The 27,258-nt window shown below is 39.3% G+C and overlaps 4 protein-coding genes across 5 annotated transcripts; 2 read left to right on the top strand and 2 right to left on the bottom strand.

Moving 5' to 3' along the window:
* Window positions 1–3,134: 3,134 nt before the first annotated feature.
* Window positions 3,135–5,738, top strand: LOC116260899 (uncharacterized). Its single transcript, XM_031639425.2, has 4 exons — window positions 3,135–3,747; window positions 4,134–4,376; window positions 4,508–4,628; window positions 4,820–5,738. Exons 1-4 carry the CDS (start codon window positions 3,190–3,192, stop codon window positions 4,909–4,911), a joined length of 1,014 nt encoding a protein of 337 aa, XP_031495285.1. The 5' UTR covers window positions 3,135–3,189; the 3' UTR covers window positions 4,912–5,738.
* A 4,645-nt stretch (window positions 5,739–10,383) lies between these two features.
* Window positions 10,384–11,177, bottom strand: LOC116261339 (heavy metal-associated isoprenylated plant protein 45-like). The gene is made up of 3 exons (XM_031640057.2): window positions 11,040–11,177; window positions 10,858–10,933; window positions 10,384–10,721 (listed from the first exon to the last, which is right to left on the bottom strand). The coding sequence occupies exons 1-3, from the start codon at window positions 11,133–11,135 to the stop codon at window positions 10,402–10,404; spliced, it is 492 nt and encodes a 163-aa protein (XP_031495917.1). The 5' UTR covers window positions 11,136–11,177; the 3' UTR covers window positions 10,384–10,401.
* A 3,963-nt stretch (window positions 11,178–15,140) lies between these two features.
* On the top strand, window positions 15,141–18,017 carry LOC116260100 (heavy metal-associated isoprenylated plant protein 9-like). Its single transcript, XM_031638194.2, has 5 exons — window positions 15,141–15,276; window positions 15,423–15,588; window positions 16,201–16,370; window positions 16,532–16,625; window positions 17,330–18,017. Exons 1-5 carry the CDS (start codon window positions 15,259–15,261, stop codon window positions 17,863–17,865), a joined length of 984 nt encoding a protein of 327 aa, XP_031494054.1. The 5' UTR covers window positions 15,141–15,258; the 3' UTR covers window positions 17,866–18,017.
* Window positions 18,018–19,613: 1,596 nt separating this feature from the next.
* On the bottom strand, window positions 19,614–25,483 carry LOC116261588 (IAA-amino acid hydrolase ILR1-like 5). 2 transcript variants are annotated; one of them, XM_031640423.2, is made up of 6 exons: window positions 25,075–25,483; window positions 24,363–24,488; window positions 23,955–24,269; window positions 21,141–21,269; window positions 20,309–20,743; window positions 19,614–19,845 (listed from the first exon to the last, which is right to left on the bottom strand). In XM_031640423.2, the coding sequence occupies exons 1-5, from the start codon at window positions 25,435–25,437 to the stop codon at window positions 20,342–20,344; spliced, it is 1,335 nt and encodes a 444-aa protein (XP_031496283.1). In that variant the 5' UTR covers window positions 25,438–25,483; the 3' UTR covers window positions 19,614–19,845; window positions 20,309–20,341. The 2 variants fall into 2 exon arrangements, with proteins under 2 accessions (XP_031496283.1, XP_031496282.1); XM_031640422.2 differs by lacking the exon at window positions 19,614–19,845 and adding an exon at window positions 19,878–20,182.
* Window positions 25,484–27,258: the final 1,775 nt, after the last annotated feature.

Genomic DNA, 27,258 nt, shown 5'->3' on the forward strand with positions numbered 1-27,258 from the left:
CCACTTTAGTAAAAGCATGCTAAATCAAATCTGTAGGTTTAACAATAGAGGTAATCAAATGCCTTTTTTGGGTCACTTTATAGCCAAACCCTTAAGATTTAAGGTCCGACAGGAATAAGGATGTCAATGAATCAGATTCGGATCAGATATATCATTAATCACATCTGCTTTTTCGGATATTCACATATTCGGATTCGAATTCAAATAAGAAAAAGTCATATCCAAATCCAAAATCAGAATTCTGATTTTACAATCCGAATCCGATTTTCATATTTATATCTGAATCCGAATCCAGATTTTGAACCGGATTTTGCCAATTTTCAAAATTTAACAGGATTAGGTATAGGATATTTGTTTAAAAATGAATCTTGTCTGAATCAGATCGGATATTTATGTATATCCAAATTCGAGTCCGATTGAATGTCATTTATTAAATCCGAATCCGATTTGATTTCTTAAACAGATATCAAACTTTTTTCTTTTTGTATCGGATGAATCGGATATCCAATTCAAATTAGATATATTAGCATTTCGGGGGTCCAACCTCATATATTCCCAATGGTCTCAAATCAGCTCGCATAGAAATATCTAATAGTATTAACCACAAAGCCTGATCCTCATTTTTTTATTTTTATTTTTTTGAGTTTTTATTAATGTGCAATAATAAATATATCATAGTAGTAGTTCGCAACATTCGTGTTCTTGCAAGAATTAATTTCAGCTTTGAATGAAAAAACCAGACATTCAATAATCAAACCATCCACTCCGACCGTCCATTAGAGGTCGAAGGAGTAATACCTGCTTATTTAATATCACAACTATCGTTCAAAATTAATAGTTCTGCAGCGTTAAATTTTAACTTTTTTTAGCATCAGCATGGGCACGTATATCCCACACGCACATAATTTTCCCAGATTTTTCTGGTCAGAACGAGAAACTATATATTAAACTAAAGAGTATTCTCATGAACGCTGATCTCTACAAATCATATTAGAATCCGATATATTCTTAACTATATTCCGCTTTTATAAACACTGATCTCTACGTATCATACACGAATTCGGTATGTTCCTAACTGTATTCCGCTTTTATGGATATTCATATGTTTGGATTCGAATACGAATAAAAAAAAGTCATACCTCAACCCAAAATGCGATTTTACAATTCAAATATGATCCGAATCTGGCTTTGCAATCATATATAAATCCAAATCCAAATTTTAAACCAAACCTGATTAATGTAAGTGCATTGGATATAGAATAATTTTTAAAAACTAAATCCGATCAGATATTTATATATATCCAAATCCTGTACGGTGTCCTTTCTTAAATCTAAATCAATCTGATTTTTTAATCGGCTATTGATTTTTTTTTTCATATCCGATTTTTTAGAAACGATTGACCAGATATCTTATCCAAATTAGATATATTTAGTTCTGCACCCAAAAACAGGTATTTCAGCAAACCTGCATAAATCTTTTTCCATCTTATCCTTCAACTTTTACGTTGAATTCGAAGAGGAATCTTGCAGTAACTTTATGAAGGCAGAAGTTGCGGAGTCTGATTACTTAGATCTGCTCTCAAGTAGTTGGATTGCTTTGGTATTTGCAGTTAGTCTTGTCCTTTTCCATTACTCACAGACCTGTTCATGAATTACAATCAGCACAACAGCGAAGAAGAAGAGGAAAAAAAGTAAGGCTCCAAGGAAATAGCCAGGACAGAAGAAACGTCGTCACTGAGTCCTTGGGGAACAGAAATGCTGAAGAAGAAGAATATAAGCAGATCTCTATCATTTTGCTTCTCTAATGGCCGATCTTGCCATTGCCTAGAGAGATGTGCATCTCTCTCTCTCTCATTCCAGCTGAAGTACCGTGACTGTAAGAAAAAGATATATCGTCCTTGTCAGACGTAAATTTCGATTCCTTCATAAAGGAAAACTTAGTCACAGATGACGCTCTCCTCCAATATTTCGATTTGTTAGTTTAAGTTGTTATTAAAAGTTTACCAAATGCTGAAGCATTTATAACCATTGTTGATGATCTGCAAGCAAAGCGACCCCCACGAATAATGAGGTTCATCTTCTTTTCTTCTTTATGCCTGTCAGATCTTAGTGGGGCACGGGTCTGGACCCGCGAGTCCAACCAAAGATGGGACCTTTCTTCGCTGTCCTGTATGGGGCAATCTGGCATTCTACTACTGAGGCCAATAGGGAATCCAGGATCTGAGACATCTTCTCATATAGAGATCCAAAACCGAACAAGAAGTACCGAACTTTCAACGGGGCTCAACGAGTCCGACGATCTGTATCTGTACCCAACTAAGAGGTTCGGTGAAGCAAAGATGATTAATTGGCTGCAGGTATCAATCTTGTTTAAGTTTGCAATTTCGAACTAGATTCCCAAATTCAACAAATATCCAAACCCCAAACATGGAAACTTTGGAGCTGTTGGCGACCAGATTTGGATTTGCTCTCCACAATCCATGCATTAACGCCAGCCTGCAGGACTCAAACACTCCTGTTTGGCAGGAGCATCCATTCTGTGGCGGGCAAACGCGGCCTCAGAAAGGAACTTGACAGTTCCTCACGTCTCCCGGAAATGGTTCCAGACGGCCGGAGTTCAGGTCCCACCTGTTGGCTTAACTAGGTAAAAGAAAGAGTGACTTATATTTAGATTATTAAAAGTATTAATTAATAAAGTAAAGTAATGACTATTGTAGTAAATAGTAGAGACTTGTGTTGGGTTTAAGAAGTCGAGTTCGGTAAATCCACACTCAGCTTGACTAAGTAAACAAGCCAAAACAAAAGCTTGTTTAGCAAAATGTAATTAGTAAAGGTAAAATTGCTCGGCTCGTTGTTTAGCCCTACCTACTACAAGTAATGTAATGTAATGTGACGGGGTTTGAATGAGAATGAGACCCGAAAAATGAGCCGTAGAAGTCTGAATGCAGTAGTGGGAGGCGCAAGCGGATGACTGGTGCTGGACCTTCGCTTGGACAGCACTAACGGCCAACTCGACCACAGCTCACCCATACCTCCACGTCAGCAGAGCTCTCGACCGTTTACCCTCAACGGTTACTTTTCTCCTCAAAACCCCTGAGACCACCTCCCCCCTCCGATTTTACCGTTAGGATCAGCCTCCCTCCTCCACACCCCCCCCCCCTCTCTCTCTCTCTTTCTGCGCAGAGAGCCATGGGGAAACTCTGCGAGGGCTCCGTACTCGACGGGTTCCAACCAGTCTCTCCTCTCAAACTCCCATGGCAGGACGGCTTCAAGGAGAAGGAAGAGGAGTCCTTCCTCTCCGATCTGTCCGACCTTCGGGAGAACAGTGGCTGGGATGCCGTCTCCGGCCTCCAGGAGCGGCAGAGACGCGCCCTGCAGGGCCTTTCCTCCAAGGGCGTCTTCTGGAAGCACCCGTCCAAGCCCCTCGCCGAGCTCTTCCTCCTCTTTCATGGCGGCGACGTGGATACCGACGGCAACTGCCTCTTCACCGCCTCCAGGAAGGCAATGCGGCTGTCGGACCACCCCGAGGATCTCCGGAAACGGGTTGTCGACAGATTTTCCGACGATTACCAGGCCGGGATCTGCCCGCGTGCAGATACGGATGCCGCCATCAAGAACATGTACCAGCCTGATCTCGAAGCTGGTTGGGGCGTGCATTTCGTCCAGGAGTTGAAGTTTCTCGCTCTTAAGAAGGACCGCCAACGGTTAGATTCCCTCATTGAAGATCTAATCAGAGTCGGAGTCTCAGGTAACAAATTCCCCATACTTCTAATTCTTTCTCATATCTGTCATTTTTTCCGAATTTTCATTTGTCGTGCGCGTGATTACCAAGGGGGCTTCTTTGCCTTCTGTATTTTTTTTTTAATCCTGGACTTAGGCACGTCTGTGCTTCCCTGTTCGTGATAATAATTGTGAACTTGAGTCCATTTCACACTTGGATCTGCGCCATGCAATGCCATTTGTTCCCCGTTTTCTGATAATCCGTTTTCATTTATACCACTTCTAATTTGCGCTTTGGACATGGTTATTCCTTTCTTCTTGTTTGGTTGATTGAAACCGACACCAGCATTTTCTGCCACTGGAACTAAAGAATGTTTGCCTCTTCTTTTTCTCCATGTTCTGTTTCTGTTTACAGAGAGGCTGCCGCAGAAGCAGTATATAAGGAGAGATGCATTCCTGTTAAAGATGGGGAGAGTTGGGTGAAGTATATGTCTATTAATGGGAATTCAAGAGATGAATATGACATCATCTCCATGCATTATACACAAGAGGGTCTCCTAACAGTGGATGAGAACAGAGATGGGAAAGCAGCTGCTTTCGGGGATGATATCGCCATTGAAACTCTGGCGACGGTATTTGACAGAGAATTTTATGTGGTGAGTACTCTTTTCTTTCTAGTCCTATAAGAGTTCTTAGTTCATCTCAATTTTCTTCCATTTCTGGGAGATCCCATTGTTTCTTTCTCCTTTCACTTTTGCTAATAGATATTTCTGTGGCTTTTGTCAAGGTACAAGCGCATGGATCAGATGGGTCATCAGATGAAGAGGCCTGCTTGTTCTTCCTCCCACATCCTCCTAGAGGAAGTCAAGCTACAGGGTTACCAGTTTTCCTTCTAATGAGAGGCACCGGTATGGATACCAATTCATCCTCCAATACCAACTTAAAAATTATTTTTTTTAAGAGAGATAAACAAAAAAGAGAAAAAGAAAGCTAGTGGTGAACAGTACACATCTTACTATGGAATGCTTTTGCCGGTTTTCAATTTCATTAAATTTTGTTATTTATTTATTTTTTCTTTTTCAATTTTTTTGTTGTCCAGGCTGGTGCTGTGCAGGTGCAGATCATTATGAGCCGTTGATCGCATATGCTGCTGCATGTGCTTCCCAAGAAAAGGCCGCAGTCATCTTGTGATGTATACATAACAGAAGCACAATCCTTGCTGATTAGCTTTTTCCTTCTAATCTGATAGGGCTTCTTCTTTCATTGTTTTTCTATTTTTCTCTTAGGGGTTTGGGTTCGGGGAGAGTTTAATTACTTTCCATTTTTTCCTGTTTTTGGGGAGAGTTTAATTACTTTCCATTTTTTTCTGTTTTTTTTTACTATTCTTTCCTACATTGCTCCCATCATTTCTTTTCATGTTAGGGAGCAATATTTGGGGGTGGGGGTGGGGGTAGGTTTCTGAGATGAGAAATTTTAGGCATTTTGAGTTCACTCACTGATTTGTGAGAAAAAGAGCAGAATATGGAATACCACATGTGGTTTCTTGGAATCCTTTTCTGGCATATTCTCTCTCTCTCCCTCTCTTTTTTTCATGGATTAGGCAGTCAATAGTCAAAGACGGGAAATGGGCCAAATCTGCACGTCGCTCGGACTGCTGTCGAAGTAAAGAAATTTATTGCACTAAAGAACAAAGAGGTACAGCTATTAGAGAACATGCGTTTTTTATTATTTTAGGTAGAGGCAATGAAATGCTGCTAGCTGTAACTTGCACCGCAATCGGAACAGAGAGATCGTATTAATTCAGAGAGGTTGATGACCATCGCCACCATCGCTCGGCCACTCATTTTCTTCTCTTCTAACAGATGGGAGGCTCTATTATTTCCTTCCTTGGGTTACTTCTCATCTGAAACTCTGGCCACTGTGTCCTGTTTCTTGGTTTTGCTGTTTCTATGTACTGAAACAAGTTGGTTGGTGCCCTCTCTTCCAGTAGCAACGATATAAAAAGGGCCTTTGGATCAGGCAATTCTTCTTTGCATGTGTGTTCCATAGCCTTGGACTTCAACTTCTTCAGAGGCTTATCTGAAATCCTTAGAAATGTAAACAAAGGGCAGCTTTCATCACTGGTATTAAAAATAAGGATTTGATGAGTTCCTTAAGGGTTGTTTCATAGCATACTGTTACTGTCACGTGAATCTGCTCTAAGAAAAACGCAAATGATAAATACAAAGGACACAGGTGGCTTTGTTTGAACTTCAGCCATTCCAATCAAGTTTTTGTTTACTTGAACTTCTATAGTTGTGAAAGAGATAAAAGTCAATCCGTGCTTGTCGATTCGTGTTTGATCACAATGAGGTAAAAATGGCACTGTTAATTGCTATGCACATGCTTTGGTCCCTTTGGATGACATAAGATAGTTGTGAAAGAGATAAAAGTCGATCCGTGCTTGTCGATTCGTGTTTGATCACAATGAGGTGAAAATGGCACTGTTAGTTGCTATGCACATGCTTGGTCCTTTTGGAAGATATAATATAATAAAAAAACATGACAACAACCTGAAAGCATATTATACCATCAAAATTATTTTCTTTAGTAATTTTAACGCTAAAACCAAAGCCACGTTTTGAACTTATGGTATTCCACTGTAGTAGTGGAACCAAAATTCAAAATCCTAGAAACATTAGGTGCTTTTAGGGCGATGTGGTATCTTTCTTCCAGCACCATTAATGCCGGCATTTTTTTATACTTGTTGCTTTTCTATCGATTGTTTTCTTTCGTTTATAATCAACAGTTAGTTAAACAGATGAAATTTTAGTTCCATGCAATTTCAACCATGGAACAAAATGATCATCATACTTGATGTGGTACACGAATCCTGGAACTTTTGTTCCACTTGACAACTATATGGTATTAAGCACCCGATCTTTTAAACGATGCTTTCAAACGTGGACCAAACGTCTAACATAATTTCAGCTTTACAGCATGCTAAAAAGAATTCTCTTACTTAATCACACGATATAACAACACCTTTGACATGTTATCAAAGCAAGAGATGTTTCAAAGATGCATTTCCTTGTGACAAAAGCAAAATCGTCGTTGCGATTGTTCACGGTTTTTTTGGTTTGTATTAATGGGCAATGACATACATTCATTGATCACATGAGAAACAAAGAAATTCTCCAGCTTTATTCTTTTACAGATGGAATATTATTAAGAGTATAATAATCCACACTCAACTGCTGATGCTTGCCTAAGTATGTTCATCGATTCCTTTCCACATCTACTTGAACTTGTTGGCATGGAAGTTTTAGATACATTGGACCAAGAACATTTAAGAGGAAGAATAGAATTTCTTATAGTGCTGGGCAGCTGTCGCGGATGTAAAATGTTGGAACTCGGGTCGGATCCAGCTTTTAGAGAATTCAACTTAGTTGGATTCAGTGTAATTGGATATGGATTCAGGATTGAATTCAAACCCAATTTTTTAAAACCAAATTAATTTGGACTTGTCTATCATAACATCTGATATTTATATCTACTGTTTTGAATTTTTGTTAGAACTTAATCAGGTACTTGTCTCAGATTTGGGCTCCTCTGTGGAAATTGCATATCAAATCTGAACCGGATCAGTAATTGGATATATTTTTTTAACTAGATCTGACTAGACGGATTGAAAATAAGGTCAGTAAGGAGAGCTAGATATATTCGATGGCTTCACATCCCTAATGCCCGGGGATCAAATCTCATTCGCTATTCAAAACAGAAGGATTTTTGCTTGAGGGATTTGTTTGGCCTCTGTTGAGGTTTGCATCCAAAAATTCACGTAAGTCTCGTTCTTGAAATTCATGACAAAGTTGGGCACTATAAAAGCTAATTTCTTAGAGACGATTAACATAAAACTGTAGTACCAAAGTGATCAATCAAATAACATTCTTTTAAAGGGTGGTTTTGGAACAATAAGACGTTTTATTGTTTCATAAATCTATCTCCAAGATAAGCAGATTCATGAAATACTATAATGTGTAAGTATTTCACGAATGTCCCAATTTTAAGACAAATTGGTGAAACAGTACCAAACTGTTCCCCTTACCAAACCATCCCATTCCTTGCTGAGGCTGTGCATAACCTGCCAGGGTTAACTTCTCTCTCTCTCTCTCTCTCTCTCTCTCTATATATATATATATATATATATATATATATATATATATATATAGGCCAGCCAAAGAGCTGACGCCCACCGGAATTGAGCGAACGACTGAGTGTATACCAGCCGCCGGTCTAACCATCTACCCTGAACCCCTTGGGCTAACCACTTAAATCTGTGAACTGGTTTTAGGCCTGTTGGCACCACTTGTATGTGAAAAAACCTTCACCATATTGCACCTGATCCTTTTACGGCGCCAAGTTGAGGCGCTCATCGATAACAAACCAGAAATTCCCTTTCTGAGAATTTGCTCGGTCTTCCCCGATCGGCAGTCCTTCCAAGTTCATAGAGAACATCTAATGAAGCGCATCCATACACCAATCACCATCATGGAAATCTTTATTGAGCAGGAACAAGAAAGGTTATGCAGAAAAAGGAAAAATGGTTTCAGACCTTGTGATGGTGCAACAAAATAAGAAAATATTTGCGGAAAATTTAAGCTGCTTGGCAATTTTCTGATGGGGGAATAAGAAATCCTTCCTCCTTTAAGACATGAAAAGAATGAGGCAGAAACAGAGGAGTTGGTACAGTAGGAGGAGTCGCGCGCGGTTCTACCCTGATGGGTGTCATACATGCTGAAGTTAGGAGAGTCGAAGAGGTTTTTAATGCTGCTGCAACCAAGATGGTTCGGACGAATCAGATCTAAATTTCCATTGGTTTTAAAACAAAGGTGGCTGTAGTTCGTAAGCAGCTCTCGCTGGTATCGGAGTGAAAGTTTATCCATGGAGTCCCGTGGCAATTACATGCATGTTTCCGGAGCATGGGATTCTAACAAATTTAATTTTGCTATGACACCATTCAAGTACTTCAGGGTCGACCCCATTCAAATGAGATCAATAAATTGTTCTTAATTTTTTTTTTTGTTCTCTGATATGGTAGTCCAAAAATTGATTCCAAGAATAACAGAAGGAGAGAAAGATAAAAAGAGAAGTGGGAAAAAGACATGGAATAAGATCTAGAATTTGTTCCCGAGAAAAATTATTGTCAATCTTACCCAAAAAGACATTCTGATACTTCTTGTGCAGTACATGCGATCCAGCAAGCAGATGATGCCTTTTTAACATATAAATACATGTGCGATATTCAATCGATTTAATCTAGAAAAAACAGAAAAATATTTCAGGACCAAGGATGTTTATTTTGTTTTCTAGAGACAACAATCAGATTTATGAATTTCTTTCATGGGGGAAAAGATTTTCTGCTAAATTTAAGGATTTCTGATTTGCCAATCTCCTCCAAAGTTGACTCTTAAGGCTATACATTATTTAACCCAGTGGAGAATAAAGAGTGATTTATCTTCTTCTTGTTTAATTCAAGTGAGATCCATTCAGAAGCTTAAGTATATATAATAGAAGACAACTATTAGCATGTCATTTGGCTTAGTTGCCGTAAAATGGGTGACTCTGAGACCAACATGCACATGATGGAACTTTGGAAACCTGACGCTCTTTTCTGTCACCAATGACAAGTCGTTAGGCTGTCAATGAAACTTTCTCAAATCAAAAGCACGTGAATTTTGATGACATAAACTGCCATTATGAACTTCTGAAATCATACTTTTCCGGCATCAAGACTGCCATTAATGGTAAACTTCTGAAATCAAACTTTCGGGTAATCTTTTTCAGAGAGGAAACAGCTTATTGTGTAGAAGAATTCAGCGTAACTTGAAAAAAAAAATTGATAGAGAACTTCTCCTGCCACGGTGCCATCAGCTTTTTGCAGACATCAGTGGCGCTTAACCCTGGTGCTCTTTGAACTCCACAAAGTTGTCGTCTGAATGTTGAAGTCTCAAAACAGGAGGATGCAATCCTAATTAAGCTACGTGATTAAGTTCTGACTTGGACTCTTATCAAGACAGAAGCAAAAGTTTTGATTACATTATCCGTGACCAAGCAGAGATATGATCTACATGAATACTCTGTCATAATCAACTTGCAACACGTTAATAAGAATTTCATTCAGCAAAGAAGTCCGCTGCTAATTAATGTTCTCCATTCAAGAAGGGATTGGAACTAAGCAATCTCCGATCCTCTCTCTCTCTCTCTCTCTCTCTCTCTCTCTGTCTGTCTGTGCAAATGTGTGTGTGTGTGAAAGTGTGGATGATATTCGAACCCCAACAATTATTATTAGTTTAAATGTGATTTATTACTAAATGTCAAATCCACACGCTCTTTGGTAAAAAAAATTTCTGTTTTTTTGGTAAAATCTGTTTAAATTTGTACCGAACAGACGGTAATGGGCACGTCAATGTTTTAAAGATTCGTTCAGAAACATGTCCAGTTAATGTATCTCCTTAGTGTTTGCATTAGTCCGGGATATGACCTAGATATAAATTAAGGGTATATAAATCCAATGCAATATAAATGGTATATATGTATATATGGGAATACCAACAAATATGTTACGCATAATTTTAAGCTTTCGGTCATGAAAAAACCTCAATAAATTAAAGACTCGTCCACGGTATATATGGAGGAGATTCACATGACAGAGCAGGCGTTTACATTGTCGTCACTGAAGAGGGCAACAGTGTTGTCATCAAGGGTGGAATAGATTAGTTGGGGGAAATAGCCCTGATCACTGGAGTTATATCCGTGCCTGTAGTAGTTGTATGTGGAAGCGAATGAATTATCTTCGTAATACTGAGACATGTAAGGATGGTACTCGCTATCATATGGATACGGCCAGAACTCCGCCTGTCTGCCGGTTCTTCTGACTGCCCTGAGAACCCTTCGCCGGTCCACGTACCCCGTCACCGTCACCTTTTGCTTGTCCATATCGATAACCAAACTGTCGACTCCTGCCACCGTTTAAATCATCACTAAAATCATGAAGACTATATATACCACTGAGATATACCAGAAATTGGCAGTTAATGTGGTGAATAATTAATGACTGGCAGTTTCATATAATTAGATGATGAGAATGTGCTCTACCATCCAATTTGGAGATCGCTTTCCTGATCCTTCTCTGACATCCTTCACAGTCCATATGTGCATAAATTTCAACAATCTACAAACATGCAGGAACTAGAAGCGTCAGCCTAAGGACGTTGAAATTGGTTGCGATGATTGTAGAGAGAGAGACAGGGAGACAAGAGAGAGAGCTCTTTGATTACCGATAGAGAATCCGACGTTGCTCTCCGTCCAAAACACGCAAAGAAAGAGCAGCGGAACACGGGGGAATTGGACTCATAGCGTTGCAGTTCTGCCATTTGATGTCAGATCACTGCTGAAGTTTGGAAGCGAGAGTGTGCCTTCTCTCTGCAGCTCAATCTGCTTCCTGCTTAAATTGACTCGTTCAGCTTGTTGAAGAAGCCACCTGTGAAGAAAATAGACCGTTTGTTTTCACGTCCACTTGATGGAACATTACTAGCTTGTAAAAGTTCCATGTGTTTCTGTTTGTTTTGGAATTAGTAGTTTATGGCAGCATTCCTTAATGACATAACAACGGAATATTTAGGCCAAGTTTGGTAACAAATCAGTATAATAAAAGAATTGTTATATGATCAATAGTGCGATATGAGGTTTAATAAACAGTGAAAATATTCTTCTTCAAATCAGTTAGGATTATTTGACACACTATAGTATTAGGCCTTAAATGGGTCGGTGGTAATTAGTCTTTTGCCAATTTTTTGTTATTTTAGATGCTACCCAGATCCATTTCCTCTTTGCCACTCAGATGAAGATGATTGAATGAATTTCAAGCTCCCGGTTTAAGACTTTGTAAAGTAAGGATACGGTGACATCGTTTCAAGGAATGTATGGTTATCTTAATCATCTTAATCTTAGGCTCTCATTTTCTACTGGCAGAGCATATATGTTAAGAAATACATAACAGTTTTCAATTTTATTACAACCAAGTGAACAATTTTGAGCAGAAAAGGTAATCGAATGAGGAATAGAATACGAGAATCGAATGAAGCTCGCCCTCTGACATGTTGGCAAGAGGTACGTGCGGCCATGGTACGTGTGGACTTGGGAAGACGAAGGAAATTGAACGGCAAGATTTTGGCACAGAAAATGTTCCAAATTGATGGGCCGCAGGGCTTCCTTTTGTCGATGGGACGACAACGATGAGTGCTTTTCTGTTGGCGATCGACATTTTAGTGTGTATGTCATTTCTCGCCCATCCTTACACCCTTTTCGATTTCTTTTTCTTTTGTGGCAAGTTACTCAAAAAATCTTTGCTATCGCTGACACCGACGCAGCTCAGGACTCCGGAGGCAGAGAGAATGCGGGGCCTTCGGGCCTTTTTCGGGCAGTGGGATTAATACCTCTCGCTCACCCAAAAGTTACTGGAAAAATCTCGCATTTAAAGATCTGCAGACCACTCATGGATGAATTTGGAGTATTAATTTTGATTAGTTGTACGCAGGACATGCGGAACAAACTCATATCCTTATGCTTTCAAGATTTATCGTTGAGTCCCACGTGGGAGAAGCAGTTTAAATGGTTCGCAAATCTGTTCAAAGGGATCAAATCCGGTTTCACTCTGATCCAAATCCGTGGTAATCTTATACGGGTTTGGATGTGAAAATATGAGATAGCAACGTCAATATTTTTCTAGGCAATTGGAATCAGATATTGGTAGAAAGTCTCTCTCATATCCACATCTAGTCCAGTCTGGAACATTTTTGCATGCAGATAAATTACTTTTCTAAACTTCCTCCACAATATCTGGTACTCCGAACACCTAACGCTTGAATGCATGTTTAGATCTAAAAAATGGACATGCATGATGCAAGGATAACGTAGTCATTTTTAGGCTTGCTCATTTTAATTAGGATTTGATTAGATTTACCTGTGGCACCATCTAATTACTTTGGAAAGTTAGAATTTCGAAGGTTTTTTTTTTTTTTATGTCCATCAACCACTTTGGAATTGGATTCAACTAACAGATGGAACCAACAAGAGCTCTGGTTTAAGAGTTTGTGAAGGCGTTTGATAGACCCAAAAGAAAATTGCATTCTCGTGGAATTATATGATTTGCTTAGACCAACAATAATGATTTGCTTAGATCCAAATCCCACAGTTTCGACCATCCCGAGATTGGTCATTTCTCTAAGTAAATAAAATTTTAGACAAGTACCATACAAATCAGCTTGAATTGGTCGATTCAAATCGGATTAGTTGCAAATAGATTTGAATTCTCTGCCAACTTATAACCCATTTAGTTTAATCAACCGATTCACTGAATCAGCAGCGTGGCCAACTCGATTCAATTGCCATTCTCTTTTACTATGAATATGATCAGACCAACCTCTCCACGTTACTCCCAAAGCAACATCACGTCGGTGGTGATATTTTTTTTATTAGTTTATGGTAAAAAGTAACAGTAACTACGTTTACCAACCAATTGGGCAGGTTATCATACTTATTGACTATAAGATGTCCCTCATGTATCGTCATTTTCACCGCCATATGCAAGTCATGCTAGGTGAGAAGTTTGTTAAACCTGCATTTATATATGGAGAACCTAGACCCTTTATACAAGGTATAAAACATCAAGATATATCAGTCACATGGAAACGACTTTGCATAAATTTTCTTAAAATAATTTGTTGATATTTTAATTAATAAAATAAAGATACAAGCTGAATGGGGCGATTGGAACCAATTGGATTGGTCCAAGTTTAATAGAATTGAGGAGTCGATACGAATTCTTGTATTCCTTTGTTAATTAGAAATGTCAATGGATCAAATTTGAATTGAATATCCAATCAAATAGCTTAAAAAGTGTTCGGTACAGAAAATTTGACAACTAATTAAGAAATCGAATTGTAGCACTTGAATTTATGGAATGACATCCGATTGAATTCAAATTCGGATTCAGTTTTGAATCATTATGCACATAAGTGGTCAATTTCAATATCTATACATTTCGAATCTCGGGTTTTAAAGTATCGTAATGGAGTTGGAGTTTAGTTGTGTATCTAAAGAGATTCGGATATCTTGAAAACAAAAATTGGATTCGGACTGTAAATTTGAAAATTTGATACAGATAGATATAGACTTTTCTATATTCAATTTGAATCCAAATTTGAATTTCAATATATGAATATCCAATAAATTGAATATGGTAAATGAGCACATCTAATTCTAACCTGATTTGTTGATATCCCCATTGCCAACATTATAGCGGTCCACTCTTTTCACCTAAAACTGATGAACGTGGAAAAAAGAAATTCCATATATTGTTTGTTGTCTTACAAATAAAGCAACAAAATCCTCTTACCACAACCATTTGTCATCAATCAATCGACCCTTTGAAAGGTGTAAAACATTTGCGTAATGGATGATACAAAATGACACTGACAATACTAAATGGTTGCTGAACGAAGGCGTTGAAAAGAGAATATGGCATTTTCTCTACGTTTTCGCAATATCCCAAAATCGGGAAATCGTTCGAGAACATATAACGTATAGATGCTTCCAGATATGTATGAGACATGCTTTTGACCTTAACGCTTTGCTTTCATGACATATGATCTCACCACACACTGTTTTCTGTCTTTGTGTTTGCTTCCAAGTCCCATATCCCTTTATTACCTACCGAAACCTCTCTCTCTCTCTCTCTCTCTTGCTAACATTCTCTCACTTACTTGAGCCGATTTGATAGAAAGATACATTAAAACAAAAATAGATAACAAGCTCTTTGACAAGAAGAAATCCAAAAAAAAAAATTTACAGCAGCAGCAGCATACAAAAGAAGTAGAAGGTGCTTGTGAGTCTCACCTAATACCGAAGAATCCACCAAATCAAGATTTAGGGTCATTTCTTCGATTTGCCCTCAACTTTTTTCGTGGCTTTTATTGCAGTTGTATCTCAGAGAAACTGTTTGAATATATTCGGTTCTAGAATAACCAGACCCTGACTCACTCCAGTTAGACAAGGCATCGTATTTTGAGTTTCAAGTATCTCTAAGTCCAGACCTGACTTATTTGAGTCCTGGCCTAGCAAGTAGACTGGACCCAGCTGATCAAGTATGGAAGGTTTTCGTGTGAATCTATATATGCTTGTCACGGAATCTGAGACTGATCAAATATAATTTGAGTTTTCTTTTTCCCTTCATGTAACAGATCCAGATCTCAACCTCCCTGAGCTAGAACTGGACCGGAAGGCTAGATTCAGTGATACATGGATCTGAGTTACCAGGTCTGACCCATTTACATGCTTAATTGAGCAATGATGCGTCGTCTCGAAGTATATATAAATATATGCACTGCAGGCGCAAACCCCTTACATTGTCATCCAGCCTCTTTCTTTTCTGTGTTCTAGAACAAGAAGGAGAATCCTGAATCCTGAAAGCCTTTCTTTTTTTATCCAGTTCTGCTAATGGGAGAAGCACCGCAGGCAAGGCTTTGTTTTTGGCTAACTGCCTTCTTGGTTTTTAATTCTTGTTGTTTCAGAGTTTCGGTTTATTCGGTCTTTGTTGCATCGATTGTTACGATCTTTTCGGTCCCTGCAAGTTAAGGCTTGAATGGATTCTTTTCCTGTAGGAAGAGAGCAAGGCCGCTGAGGCACAAGATGAAGCGAATGAGGAGGAGAAAGGCGATGGAGAGAAACAGGAAGAGAAAGAGCCACCATCTCCAGCGATCCTGTCCGTGGACATAAATTGTCCTGGTTGTGCTAAGAAAGTTAAGAGAACCATCCTCAAATCCAGAGGTTTAGCTCTCTCTTCCCATGGACATGCATTAAGCGTGCGTTTTGTGTGTGGAAAATGCATACGAGTCTTAATTCCCCTGTTCTGCTTGAATTCTAAGCTTCTAGTCTCTGATTGAGTTCCCAGATGAGATGAGTATTCTGTTCTCCTATATAACACCACGCTTTCCTTGAAATATATAAGGAAAAACCTACCTGTTCAGGGAGCCATTTGGCCTTTTCCGACAGGACACCGGCCCTCGCCATTAATGATCAGAAGGGGGGGAGGGGAGCGCGGGATCAGGCCTCCTCCATTTCTTTATAACAACGCAATAGTTTTCCAGTTTTTCATAGAGCAGCCATGCTTTTAAACAAACAAAACTGAATGATGGAAGTTCTGCAAATTACTTCTGTAGTTTTATGTCTCATCGAAATTCTAGAAATTATTGTCCATTTGTAAAGATTGAGAGGCTCCTTGTAAGTTGTATAGTGAAAAAGATCGGGGAAGTTAGTCGGATGATTTTAATTTAAAGGCTTTCTCAATTCTCATCATTTTAGTAATTAAAAAGAAGTAATAACAATGACACTTTTTAATGATAACCTTCTCATCTGTTTACATGGGGAGTTTGTGTTTAGGTGTGGAAGATGTACAGGTGGACATGGCAGGGAAGCAAGTGACAGTGAAGGGTATGATAGATCCTCAAGCATTGTGCACAAAAGTAGAGAGGAAAACCAAGAAGAAAGCAAGCGTCATATCTCCAATCTTGCCTGCAGCAAAGGACGAACCCGAGATCGTGAATGCACAGGTACTAACTCAAAGAGATCGTCAGGTTTCAGCTGTTCAGTGGAGACGATTTTTTTTGGTAGTCAAACTCTTGTTGTACCTGGTGTATAGGACAGATTTATTTTACTGCTTTTGCTTTTTACCAACTTTAATTTTTCGCTGCTGTTCACCTGTTTATGAAAGGCGACTGGTGAAATGAACACCGTGACGCTCAACGTAAACATGCACTGCGAGCCGTGTGCTCTTCAGCTTCGGAAAAGGATCCTGCGAATGAGAGGTAATGGTCTGCATTTCATCTTCAATTCTATGATAATTGTTGGCTTTAGGTTTAATAATTTAAATCGGATTCAGAAGTTATCTCTTCAGGTGTTTATAGTTCAGAATTGAGTTTACCTAGCTCGGGAAATTATCATCCTTGCGCAGATTAAAGTTTCGGGTATCCAAGAGATGAGTTGATGAAAAATATGATTTATTCCAAACTTTTGATTCTCTCACATCTGGCACTTAAATATTTTCTCTCAAACTTCAATAGTTGGTTTACAGAGCCACCTCCTCTGTTCATTGCACCGACGATCCTACGCATGCTTCACATAGACAGTCGATCATAGGCAACACCAATCTTTAATTTAAGTTTTTGTCTAGGTAAGGCTGTATTCTTTTGGTCAATTTAAAAGCATTGCCTATTTGCGTACATTTTCCCTTCGTTATGCACTGTAGAATCACGCCGAAGCGGGAAGACTTCGCGTGCTAAAAGTGCTTTCAACGCATGAACAGTGTTCTCCTGAAATTTTCTGTTTGCAATCCGATTCAAAGCCTTGGAAATCATTTTTAATGAAAAAAACGTATCCTTCTGCAAGAACATAGATACTCTGATTTTTTTTTGGAAAAGAAGCTCTGGCTTCTCCTGTTGCAGAACTGTTGAGAGAAACACCTAATAACAATTAATTGGTATCTTTAGTAACAAACCACTGTTGAATTTAGGAGTTCAAACGGCAGAGACAGATTTCGCTACTGGGAAGGTGACCGTGACAGGCACCATGGACGCTAACGAGCTCGTCGAGTACGTCTATAAACGCACAAGAAAGCAAGCCAATGTCATCGCACCACCACCATCACCACCACCACCAGCCAAAGAAGCGGAGGAAAAGCCAGCAGAAGAGCCGGAACCCGAAGAGAAGAAAGAAGAAAACAAACTTGAAGAAGGAAAAGCAGAGGAGAAGACAGAAGAAGGAAAGGAAGAGGAGAAGACAGAAGAAGGAAAGGAAGAAGAGAAGAAGGAAGAAGGTGGAGGTGAGGAAGAGAAGAAGGGAGAGGAAGACGAGACCAAGAAGGAGGAGGAAGAGGCCAAGGACAACCAGGAAGAGAAAGATGAAGGGGGTGAAGAAGAAGGAACTAAGATGGACCAGGATGACAACGCAAAAAAGATGGTTTACTATCCGCCCATATACGTGATCGAACGAGTCTACGCGCCCCAACTCTTCAGTGACGAGAATCCAAACGCATGTTGCATCCTCTAAGGAAACAGCACACACACACACACACACACATAATGCATATGTATAATCTTTTTATTATTTTGTATTAATACCACTTCTGGGACTTTTCCATCAATGCCAATAACATATATTTGTGAATGAAATGGGAAACGATGGTGATGAATTTGCATCAGTTTTTCTCCTTATTAATGTACCTGAAAATGGCCGAATTTTGCTGCAGTTCTGATTAATTTTTACTGCAGTTTCTGCAAATGGTACTTTTGCTTCAAGCGTCTACAAAGAATAGCATACTGCAGATAGATTTAGTTTGTGAATTTCATTTGCAATATTAGATACTAAGCAACATAGTTCCCTCTTCAACAATTTCCTGCCATGCTTTTTCCGGATTCAAGAGCTGTTCTAGTCTCGAACACATAGATGGGCCCCTCGAAATTTACGTATACCAAAACGATCACTATAAGCTGCAAAAGGAAAATAGACTTAGCATAAATAAGATTCCAAAATAAATTATAAGAAATCAAGACATTGAAAACCTGGGATTCACATGGTAAAGTTCCTTGCGGGGACAAAGTTTAGAAAAAACGAAATTGGCACGCCCTTTTGAGCTTTGTGTATGCATAGGAGTAGTAGTATAATGATCAAAGATATGATTTTTTTTTAGGAAGAAAAATTATGAAAATATTAAAAGTCTAAATTGTACATAACTTCATAAAAATTTTCTGAAGTATCCCTACCCTTTTTTTAATGTATATTAGTTGCCCCAACTTTTTTATTTTTGAATGTATATTTATTGTTGTCACGCAACTCCATCTCCAGAAAAACTAAAGTGGCAACTCAAATAGAAATTTGTGTGAGAGAGGGAGAAATAAAAGTTGGTATGGTCTGTAAATCATCTGTCGTAATCTTTTTTAGTTTACCTATCTTTGTCACCAAATGTTCGTCCCATTTGTGCATTGTATTATTCGTTGTTGGTAGGGGGTTGCCTAAGGCTATGGTCCCACCCAATCGAATGAAAAAAAAAAATATAGTGTAAAAATTGAAATTTTTTTATTTTTATATATTTTTTTAGTGTGAATTAAGTTTAGCCCTATTCAAATTCAACCCACAAAACCCAACTTTCATCCTTGAATAAAATCCTAGGGGTCCGCCCCTAGTTGTTGGTTGCTCGGCTGGCTGTTGCAGACGTTTGAAAAACAAAGTGTATTTATTAAACAGTTTAAATTATTCATAAATGATTTTAAAATAAAAAATTGATAATGGACCGACAATTTATGGTAGAACGTTCAGGGTTTTAGAGCTGGCATGTGGGAAGGAGAAAATCTAATGCCTTATGAGAACAGAATTTCACGTCCTCCAGAAGCATCCCAATAAAGGCATCATTTATAGGCTGTCGTCGGGTACCGACTTTTTAATCAAAAGATGAAGTGACTTTTTTGAAAAAAGATTAACTACTCCGACTCCGATACAAGCTGTTTTTGTTTTTTTTGTTTTTTTTGTTTTCTTTTTAAAGATGAATGGTACGATCACTCTAAAATTTTAACACTAGTCTTTAAAAGAATTACCGCCTCGAGGTACTACAATACAAGTTGATAATAAACTTTATCACACGCATTCGCTAAGAAACAGACCCCACATAATCAATGCCCGCCTTTTGTTATTTACAGCTGTTTAAAAATGAACTCAGTCAACTTTTACCAAGTTTTCTTCTCTTTATGAAATTAAACTAAATTATTATAGTTCAACGTAAAGACAAAAATACTAGGAGAGTCGAAGACAGGCCAGGTGCATCTTCTGAGACAATCTGATTGCTCCCATCTCAGGCGACCTGCAAAATGGCACCTGTGTTTTCTTGCCCTTGTTTTGCAGTGGTTTTGGAATTGCAGAGGTGCTTGTGTTTGGCTGTGTTTTGTGCATGTGCCAGAACTGTATCTATTCCACACTCAGTGAGTTGCGCACAAAACAAGGTATCCACGGAAAGAGAGCGAGAATGAGCGCCAACATCTGCGTCGTAAAGGGACGGTTGCACGGTCATGTTTCTTAAAAGAGCATCACAAGGACCATATGCATTAAACCATTATGTCTACTTGGCACAGGACATGAAAAGGCCAATTCTTTTCAACAAATAAAAATGGAAGGGTTGTTCAATTCTTTCCAGTTGCGAGCAACTGACGTATTATGCAGCACGTCTCATGAAGCACATAAGTCATGCCAGTCCTCTTGAGAACCCACGTACACAACCGGATCAGGTTGCACTGAGCAACAGGAAAATTTAATTTGCAAAAATTTGACAGGACGGAGACCCATCAAGCATGCCTCTCCGCCGCCCATTCAATAAGGCCTGAAAATACAGTGTTTTTAGATTCGGGTGACCCCGGGAACATGTCACTGTCGTCAAAATCAGGAGACAGAAACAGGGAATAAAATTGAAGTTAGACAATTAAGAAATTGAAATGCAGGAACCTACCAGTGTGCTGCCACGTAAAAAATTGCTGTTTGATTATGCCTCTAGCACTTCACTGTGTCCCACCTTCCCATGTCCGTTCAAATAAAGCTCAGCCACTGCAGTATGCATTGCGGCACCAATAGGAAGAATCCCCTCATCAAGAAAGAACAAAGGAGAATGTGGCATGTAAACAGAACCTATTGTTTCGTTCCACATGCCGATGTTGAACAGTATGCCAGGGATCATCTGCTGATAGAAAGCAAAGTCTTCACCAACCATCACTTTGTTCGCAAGCAAGATATGATCTGTACCAAGCAACAGGTTTCCAACTTGCTGAACATGGTAATGCAAGTTCTCATCATTTACAACTGCAGGATAGATTGGTTCATCGCCCACTTCATCTTTCATTATCACAGTCGCACTGCAAAGGTGTACTGCAGCCTGATTTTCAATTACCTGCAACCAAAGGGTTCTTGAGATCTTAACTTGCTAGATCTAGGTAGCTTGCTCAAGTCATAGCATTTTCCCCTCGTATCATGTGAATGTACCAGTATCATCCCTATATCTATAAATATAATGACCCTTTTGGTTATGAAAGCTGGGTTTAGCAGTTCTCTTCCATATTATGGCGACAGAGACACACCTGGGTATTGCACAATTGGTCTTGTCATCTTGAAGGTCATAAATCCACCGGCCTAGCTAGGTGGACAGACCTCTTGTTGAGCTCATATAAGTGGAAAACACTTGAAATGCAATTTGAACAACAAAAAGATGATGGCCTAATGAATATTTTAGCAAGATATGTCACGCATGGAAGATGCAGTAATAAATGATGGTAACCAAGATTGCCAACCTCCTTCACCCTTTTTCGGAGATGGTGCAGCCATTCAGTGGAAAAACTCTGTATGGAACCTCCAAATTTTACAGATGATGGAATTGCATTCAGCGCCTCACCTCCTTGGACAAATGTAACAGTTATCACCTTCAATGAATAAAATGTTGTAAAAAGTCAGCTATTTTCACATTAACATAGCCAGAAGGATCCATATGCTAACCTCATTGCAGTTTCCAAATAGCCATGTTAACTGGTAATTTATCCAACTTATTGAACTAAATGTATGGAACAATGAAAAAGGCCAACTACTCATACTTCGTCTTCAATAGGAGAAGGCATTCCAGAGTTATTCCCTTCACAGGGCATTCCTCTAATTTGTTCCATTCTAGAACCTTAATGTCTTCCATTTCACTCAAAAACTCTTGAATGATCATATTCTAAAGACCTAAACAACATAAAGACTTAATGAATGATTAAATAACAAATGAGTAGCGTGAATCGCCAACTAAAACTTACAGCGAGCAGTTAACAGCAGGCTGAATAGTTCTCAAGTGCAATAGCTTGCCACATCAGTCTAAGCTCTCTAAGTTCACAAGGATGATATGCTTAGATCAACTTCAGTTAAGGGTGTCAAATTTCCAGTTGTATTTTAGACGAAAATACTATTAACCTTCTCCATATCTGCACCAATATGTAGCCATAGAGCATGACTTATGTTTTAAGAGATTCTCCCTTAAAACATAGAGAATACATCTTTATGTAGATTAACCATGGAGTAAAAACATGGTCAGAGCAATATCTTAAATACATGATCTTTTCTCCTCATCTAAGAGTCAATGGTGATAGAAAGATCGAGCAGCTTCAGCATTATCACAGTCTTTGCCAGGGAATAGAAGCAGGAAGAATAAGCTTGCAACACTAAGAATTATAGCACAAAGCTTTTCACCTTAAAGAACATGCTTACATGAAGCCTGCTGCTTTGATTCCCTAACAAGCATTATAATTCACATTGTGAAACAGGAAGGCCACATAAGGACTCAAACTTGGGAGAGAGCAACTACCAAATCTAGAAAGATACAGGTTCTCTGTTGTGAAAGATCATCTTGAAGCGTCTATATTCACAGTTTTTTGTTTTCATGTTGATGAATCGTTCAATGTGCCATGTGCATTTGGCATACACAAAACTGCAATTACAAAATAAATAGGGGCTCTAAAGCTGGCAGTAGAATTAAATCCACTTCAACAAAATGGTGGCCCTTGATAGTTTTTGCTGGTTGGATTGATGAGAAAAGAAAACAGGAAGTAAAAAAATTGTTCACTACATGTTTCTCAAGGTTTTATGACAGCAAGTATAGAAAAGTAGGTTATCTTCTGATCTTACGACCGGCTGTCTCTTATGGCACCTTTATATTGCAAATTTCTCATTTCTCCAAAGTGCTGAGCCAGTTACTAACCTCAAACATACCATGACAGTCCATGAGTGCAAATTAAAGTTACATTAGACACAGGCAACATCATAGCTTGAACTCGACACTCTTATATATAATATTGATGTCCATTTTATTTGTATTAGTTTTCTTCTATACATCTACTATTCAGAAGATTAGATATCAAATTTAAACAGACCAATGTCATTACTTAGAATGATCAATGACCTAGAATTGTTATTTAAGATTTGTCCATATGTGCATTTCTGACATTTTGCATAACCACACACGGACTGCCTTTTAGTTCATAGATGTACTTTTCTCTTCAACAACACAGGGATATCACGTTATGAAGGTGATAGCAGAACATATTTATGATGAACTTCAGCAGATGTTAGGCATGGACCACTACCTTATTGACTTTTGTGTTTCCATTATATTATCTTCTTTTATATTTACAGATATTTATCTCTAGCCCTCCTAAGGACTTCGACTTTATATTTTTTCCAGATTTTTACAGGCTGAGACATGGCTCAGTGTTTTTGTGTTCAAAAGATCACCTAGGATCATGGTATTGATAAAAAACGAACCATTTATCCCATTGCTAAACTGGAGCATTGCTACTGCTTTTCACATCCATGGATGCATTATAGCTTTATTATCTCATTATCTCCTAATCTTCTTGCCTATTTATAACAGCATCGTGTTTGGCCATTTCTGCACATTGACACATTTCTCCAAATTTATGATCATCGCATGGCACTTGGATCTAAGGATGTCCATAAACACAAAATCTGATAGCCTTTGGTCTCAGATCAGGGAGTCTGAGACCCTTTAACAAAATAAGTCAGGTTCTGTCCATTCCACATTGATCCTGATCCTGAGTTAACCTTACAGTAGTTTTTCTTTTTTCTAACTGCAAAGAGCAAATCATGGTACCTAAAAGTGTACCATAATTCCATAATCGGGTAAGAGATCAGTGATGAAATTCTGTCGGATATGCTACTTTCTTCTAAAGCCAGCATAGTCCCAGGAAATCAGGAAATAGAGGAAACAAAGAAACAGGAAAAAGGAAACTAATTTTCATTCAGTAAATCTGGACGGAAGTATAACAATGCATCTCTCATGATTAAATAGATAAGTTAATGTCTCAAAATGATAAGATAAACTTTCTCCTGAAAAAACAAAATAAAAAAATTCACCCTTTATCAAGATAAACTTCTAATCTCGATTTGTGCTAAAACAAAAAGTTACTTGTCAATAAAACAGGGTATTTATTACCAATGGATCTAATGGGACAGGGTCTTGTATGTCTGGTCTGCTGCATCAGTTATATAGAACATGGAAATTAAACGATGACAAAAGGACGGAAACTAGTAAAGAGTTACATAAAGCCTGCGCTCACCGGAATATGAAGAGGGTCGGATTCACGGGAAGTTAGCTGCTGCAGAGCTAAAATGGCAAATGATGTGGCAATAACGGGGTCCACGTTCAAGTGGGGAGACGCGGCATGGCCCCCTTTTCCCGTAATCTCAGCCTCAAAAGCGCATACTGCAGCAATGAACTCCCCAGGAACAGAAGCAATGGTCCCTGAAGGATATGAAGGATCAATATGCATCCCGAAGATCGCTTCAGCATCCCCAAGTGCACCGTCGTTGATCATGTGACTTGCCCCTGCACCATCTTCTTCAGCAGGCTGAAACAGCAACCTCACAGTCCCCTGCACGAACATTCTTAAATCTCAAACAGCCGAAAAAGGAAAATCAAAGTCAGTCAAACGATGGTTGCTACGCAATAAAGCTGACCAACTGACCTTCAGATGTTCTTTGCGTTGGTTTAGCAACTTCGCAGCACCTAGAAGCATTGCAGTATGAGCATCATGCCCGCAGCCATGCATCTTTCCCTCCACCTTGCTCCTGTGCTCCCATTCAATTGATTCCTGGGAAATGAGAAAACACCCAATACTCTCCTTCAGACACACACACACACACAGACGGGGTTCACTTGTCTCTCTAGGTTGAAACTCCATGGTCATGGAGTTCCAAGACTTTTAGAATTTCCGTTTGCAGCATTTAGTTCAGTTCTGTTCAGATGAAAGACGAATTTCAGGCCAATCGCGGAATGTAACAATCAAAATTCCAAAGGCAACCTAGCCAAACTGGCTGATAAATCACTAAAAACATAGCAACTAAATAAGAAGAAGAACAAGAAAGAAGAAGCTAAAACATAGCAACTAAATAAGAAGAAGAACAAGATAAATAAGAAGAAGAACAAGAAGAAGAAGCTAAAAATCTCGAGATTTTAGCCTCATATCATTAACCGAGTTCGAGAAATCCGAAACGAATTTCTTTCCTCCGAAAATTTGCTGAAAACAAACTTTATCCGATGAAGAACTCAACTGAAAAACCAGAGAATCGTCATCCATACAAGAGCCACAATTCTGTACCAAACCAAACGCGACCTTACTATTACCATTCGGCTTTCACCGAAGAACAGACCTAACGAGAGGGGGTTCGTTAAATTACTTGCACATCGATTGCGTCCATGTCAGCGCGGAGAGCGACGACAGGGGACTCGCCGGAACCAATGATAGCGACGACTCCCGTCTTCGCGAACGGGAAGTCGTAAGGTATGCCGAGACGGTCGAGCTCCCCTCTGATAAGCGCGCTTGTGTTGTACTCCTCGAACGCAGTCTCCGGATTCTCGTGGAGCCGCCTCCTCACCGACACCAACCACTCGGATTCAGCGAATGCCGAACTCATAAGAGACTTGGAGTAAGGCGACTCGTCGGACAAGAGGTTGGCATCTGCTGAGCAGAAGAAGAGGAAGGAAGGAACACCAACGAACACGGCGATGGCGAAGAGAACAAAGGAGATGCAAGCAGCCATGAGAGAGAGAACGAGAGAAAATGCGGGGTGACTCCCAAGCAGTGCACGGTCGCTATTATTAGTTCAACGACTAAAATATAGCAAAGCAGCCGCTCTACCCACTCTATCCCCTAAACCCTGTGCAAGCAAACTTTTCGTTTAACGGTTGAACTTTTTGTCCAATTGATAAAGCCACTCATACTTTTGAATTTCACTAACAAGCGATTTCTAGAAGACGACTTGTGTGTTATATAGATGCATGATGGGAGTCTTCTCCCTTACGACACGCAATCCGGCTTTCTCCCACATGATACGCAACCGGGCTTGCATGTCATAAGGGAAAAGCTCCCTTCATGCCTCTCCATAATATATAACATGTTCGGGAAATTTGCATGTTATAAGGAAAGATGCTCTCTCCTCTTGTGCAGTTGTCGGACAAACATGAGCTTAAGGAATTAACTCAAATGAATGATCTTTTTACAATCATTTCACGAGTACTGTAAGCCGAAAAGTTTAACTCAAGTGGTCAGTTTATTAGATTCCAACTCTTCTCGGAGACACTTGAAAGCAGAAAAGGCTAATTCCCTATTTCTTATCATTTGATTATAGTTTCATTTGAGGCGACTGGATTGTAGCATGAGTAAAGAGAAAGGCAGTGCAAAAGTTGGAAAAAATGATCTATCTGAAGTCTGAGCAACTTCTGAATGAGAAGTACTTTGTTCAGTTATCGAGAAAAAGGCGAGCGCTTACATGAAAATTCTTCTGTCTACTGCCAAAGTCCTGGGAGTGGGTGAGGCCGTGTGGGAGCCACCGCCGTTGCTCGTGTGGTTGACTAGTACATACTGCTTCTCATTCTTCGGCCGGTCGACGATACTGAGAATGTCAAGCGATTTGACTGGGATCCACGATGACTTTGCGCCACCAATCTACCTTTTCGCAGTTAAATGTGGGGTCCGGACAGGCATCCGAACCATTAAGGTTTTCAGACGGGTTGTTCAATGGCCGGTGGAATGAATCTTCGGAATCTGCTTTTCTTCTGTCTACCCCACAGAAAAATCAGTTCTTCAAAACCAAGTTTCTTTGTTGTCTTGTTACAATCTAACTATGAAAAACTGCAGGGAAGTTCCTCTGCTATCCGGCCGGGTGCTGACAGTAAACGATCGAACGTGTATCGATTTTTTAGCCAGGTACAGAGTTCAGAGATGACCACAAGAGAAAACCGTTCAGACTTCTTGCTCAGGTTTTAATCGTTTTGGCCATTTATTGGCCGAAATTTTATGTGGCCGGAGTTGCTTGATAGTTGACAACTTGACATGGCCAGCCTTGACTGCACCATTTGCCCGCCACTGAGCGGTCAGAGGAACGGTCGCCATATATATTTGTACTCTTAAAATTTTGTTTTTCTTTTGTCCTTTATAATCGGCTTGTCTCAGTTCGTATAACTCACCATCAGTTCCTGCGTATATGTCTGTAGTTATGTATGCTCGTTTTATTCTCTATAGTACATGTTCTGTCCAATTTATATTTGTGCAGGTACAATAACAAAAACCCATGTTTTAATGACCAAGCAGCCAGCTTGTAAAAGCTTTTCTTGTACGTTCAGCCTGAATAAGGTCAAGTTTAGCTACCCAATAAACAATGGGCACAAGACTCATCACATTCATCTGCGAATGCAAACAATTCGACTCATGATTGAAGTTGTTTGCAAGGTGAGAACAATTAGCTTTTAAATAGATCTTCACATTACAGAAAAGTGTGGTTGCGATGCAGATTGCATTCTGTTCGAGACAATCAACATATTCAGTCAGGCTTGACATAGTACGACTTCCTAATCGAAGAGAA

The sequence above is a fragment of the Nymphaea colorata genome, chromosome 9 (genome assembly GCF_008831285.2).
Source record: "Nymphaea colorata isolate Beijing-Zhang1983 chromosome 9, ASM883128v2, whole genome shotgun sequence".
Taxonomy (NCBI): Eukaryota; Viridiplantae; Streptophyta; class Magnoliopsida; order Nymphaeales; family Nymphaeaceae; genus Nymphaea; species Nymphaea colorata.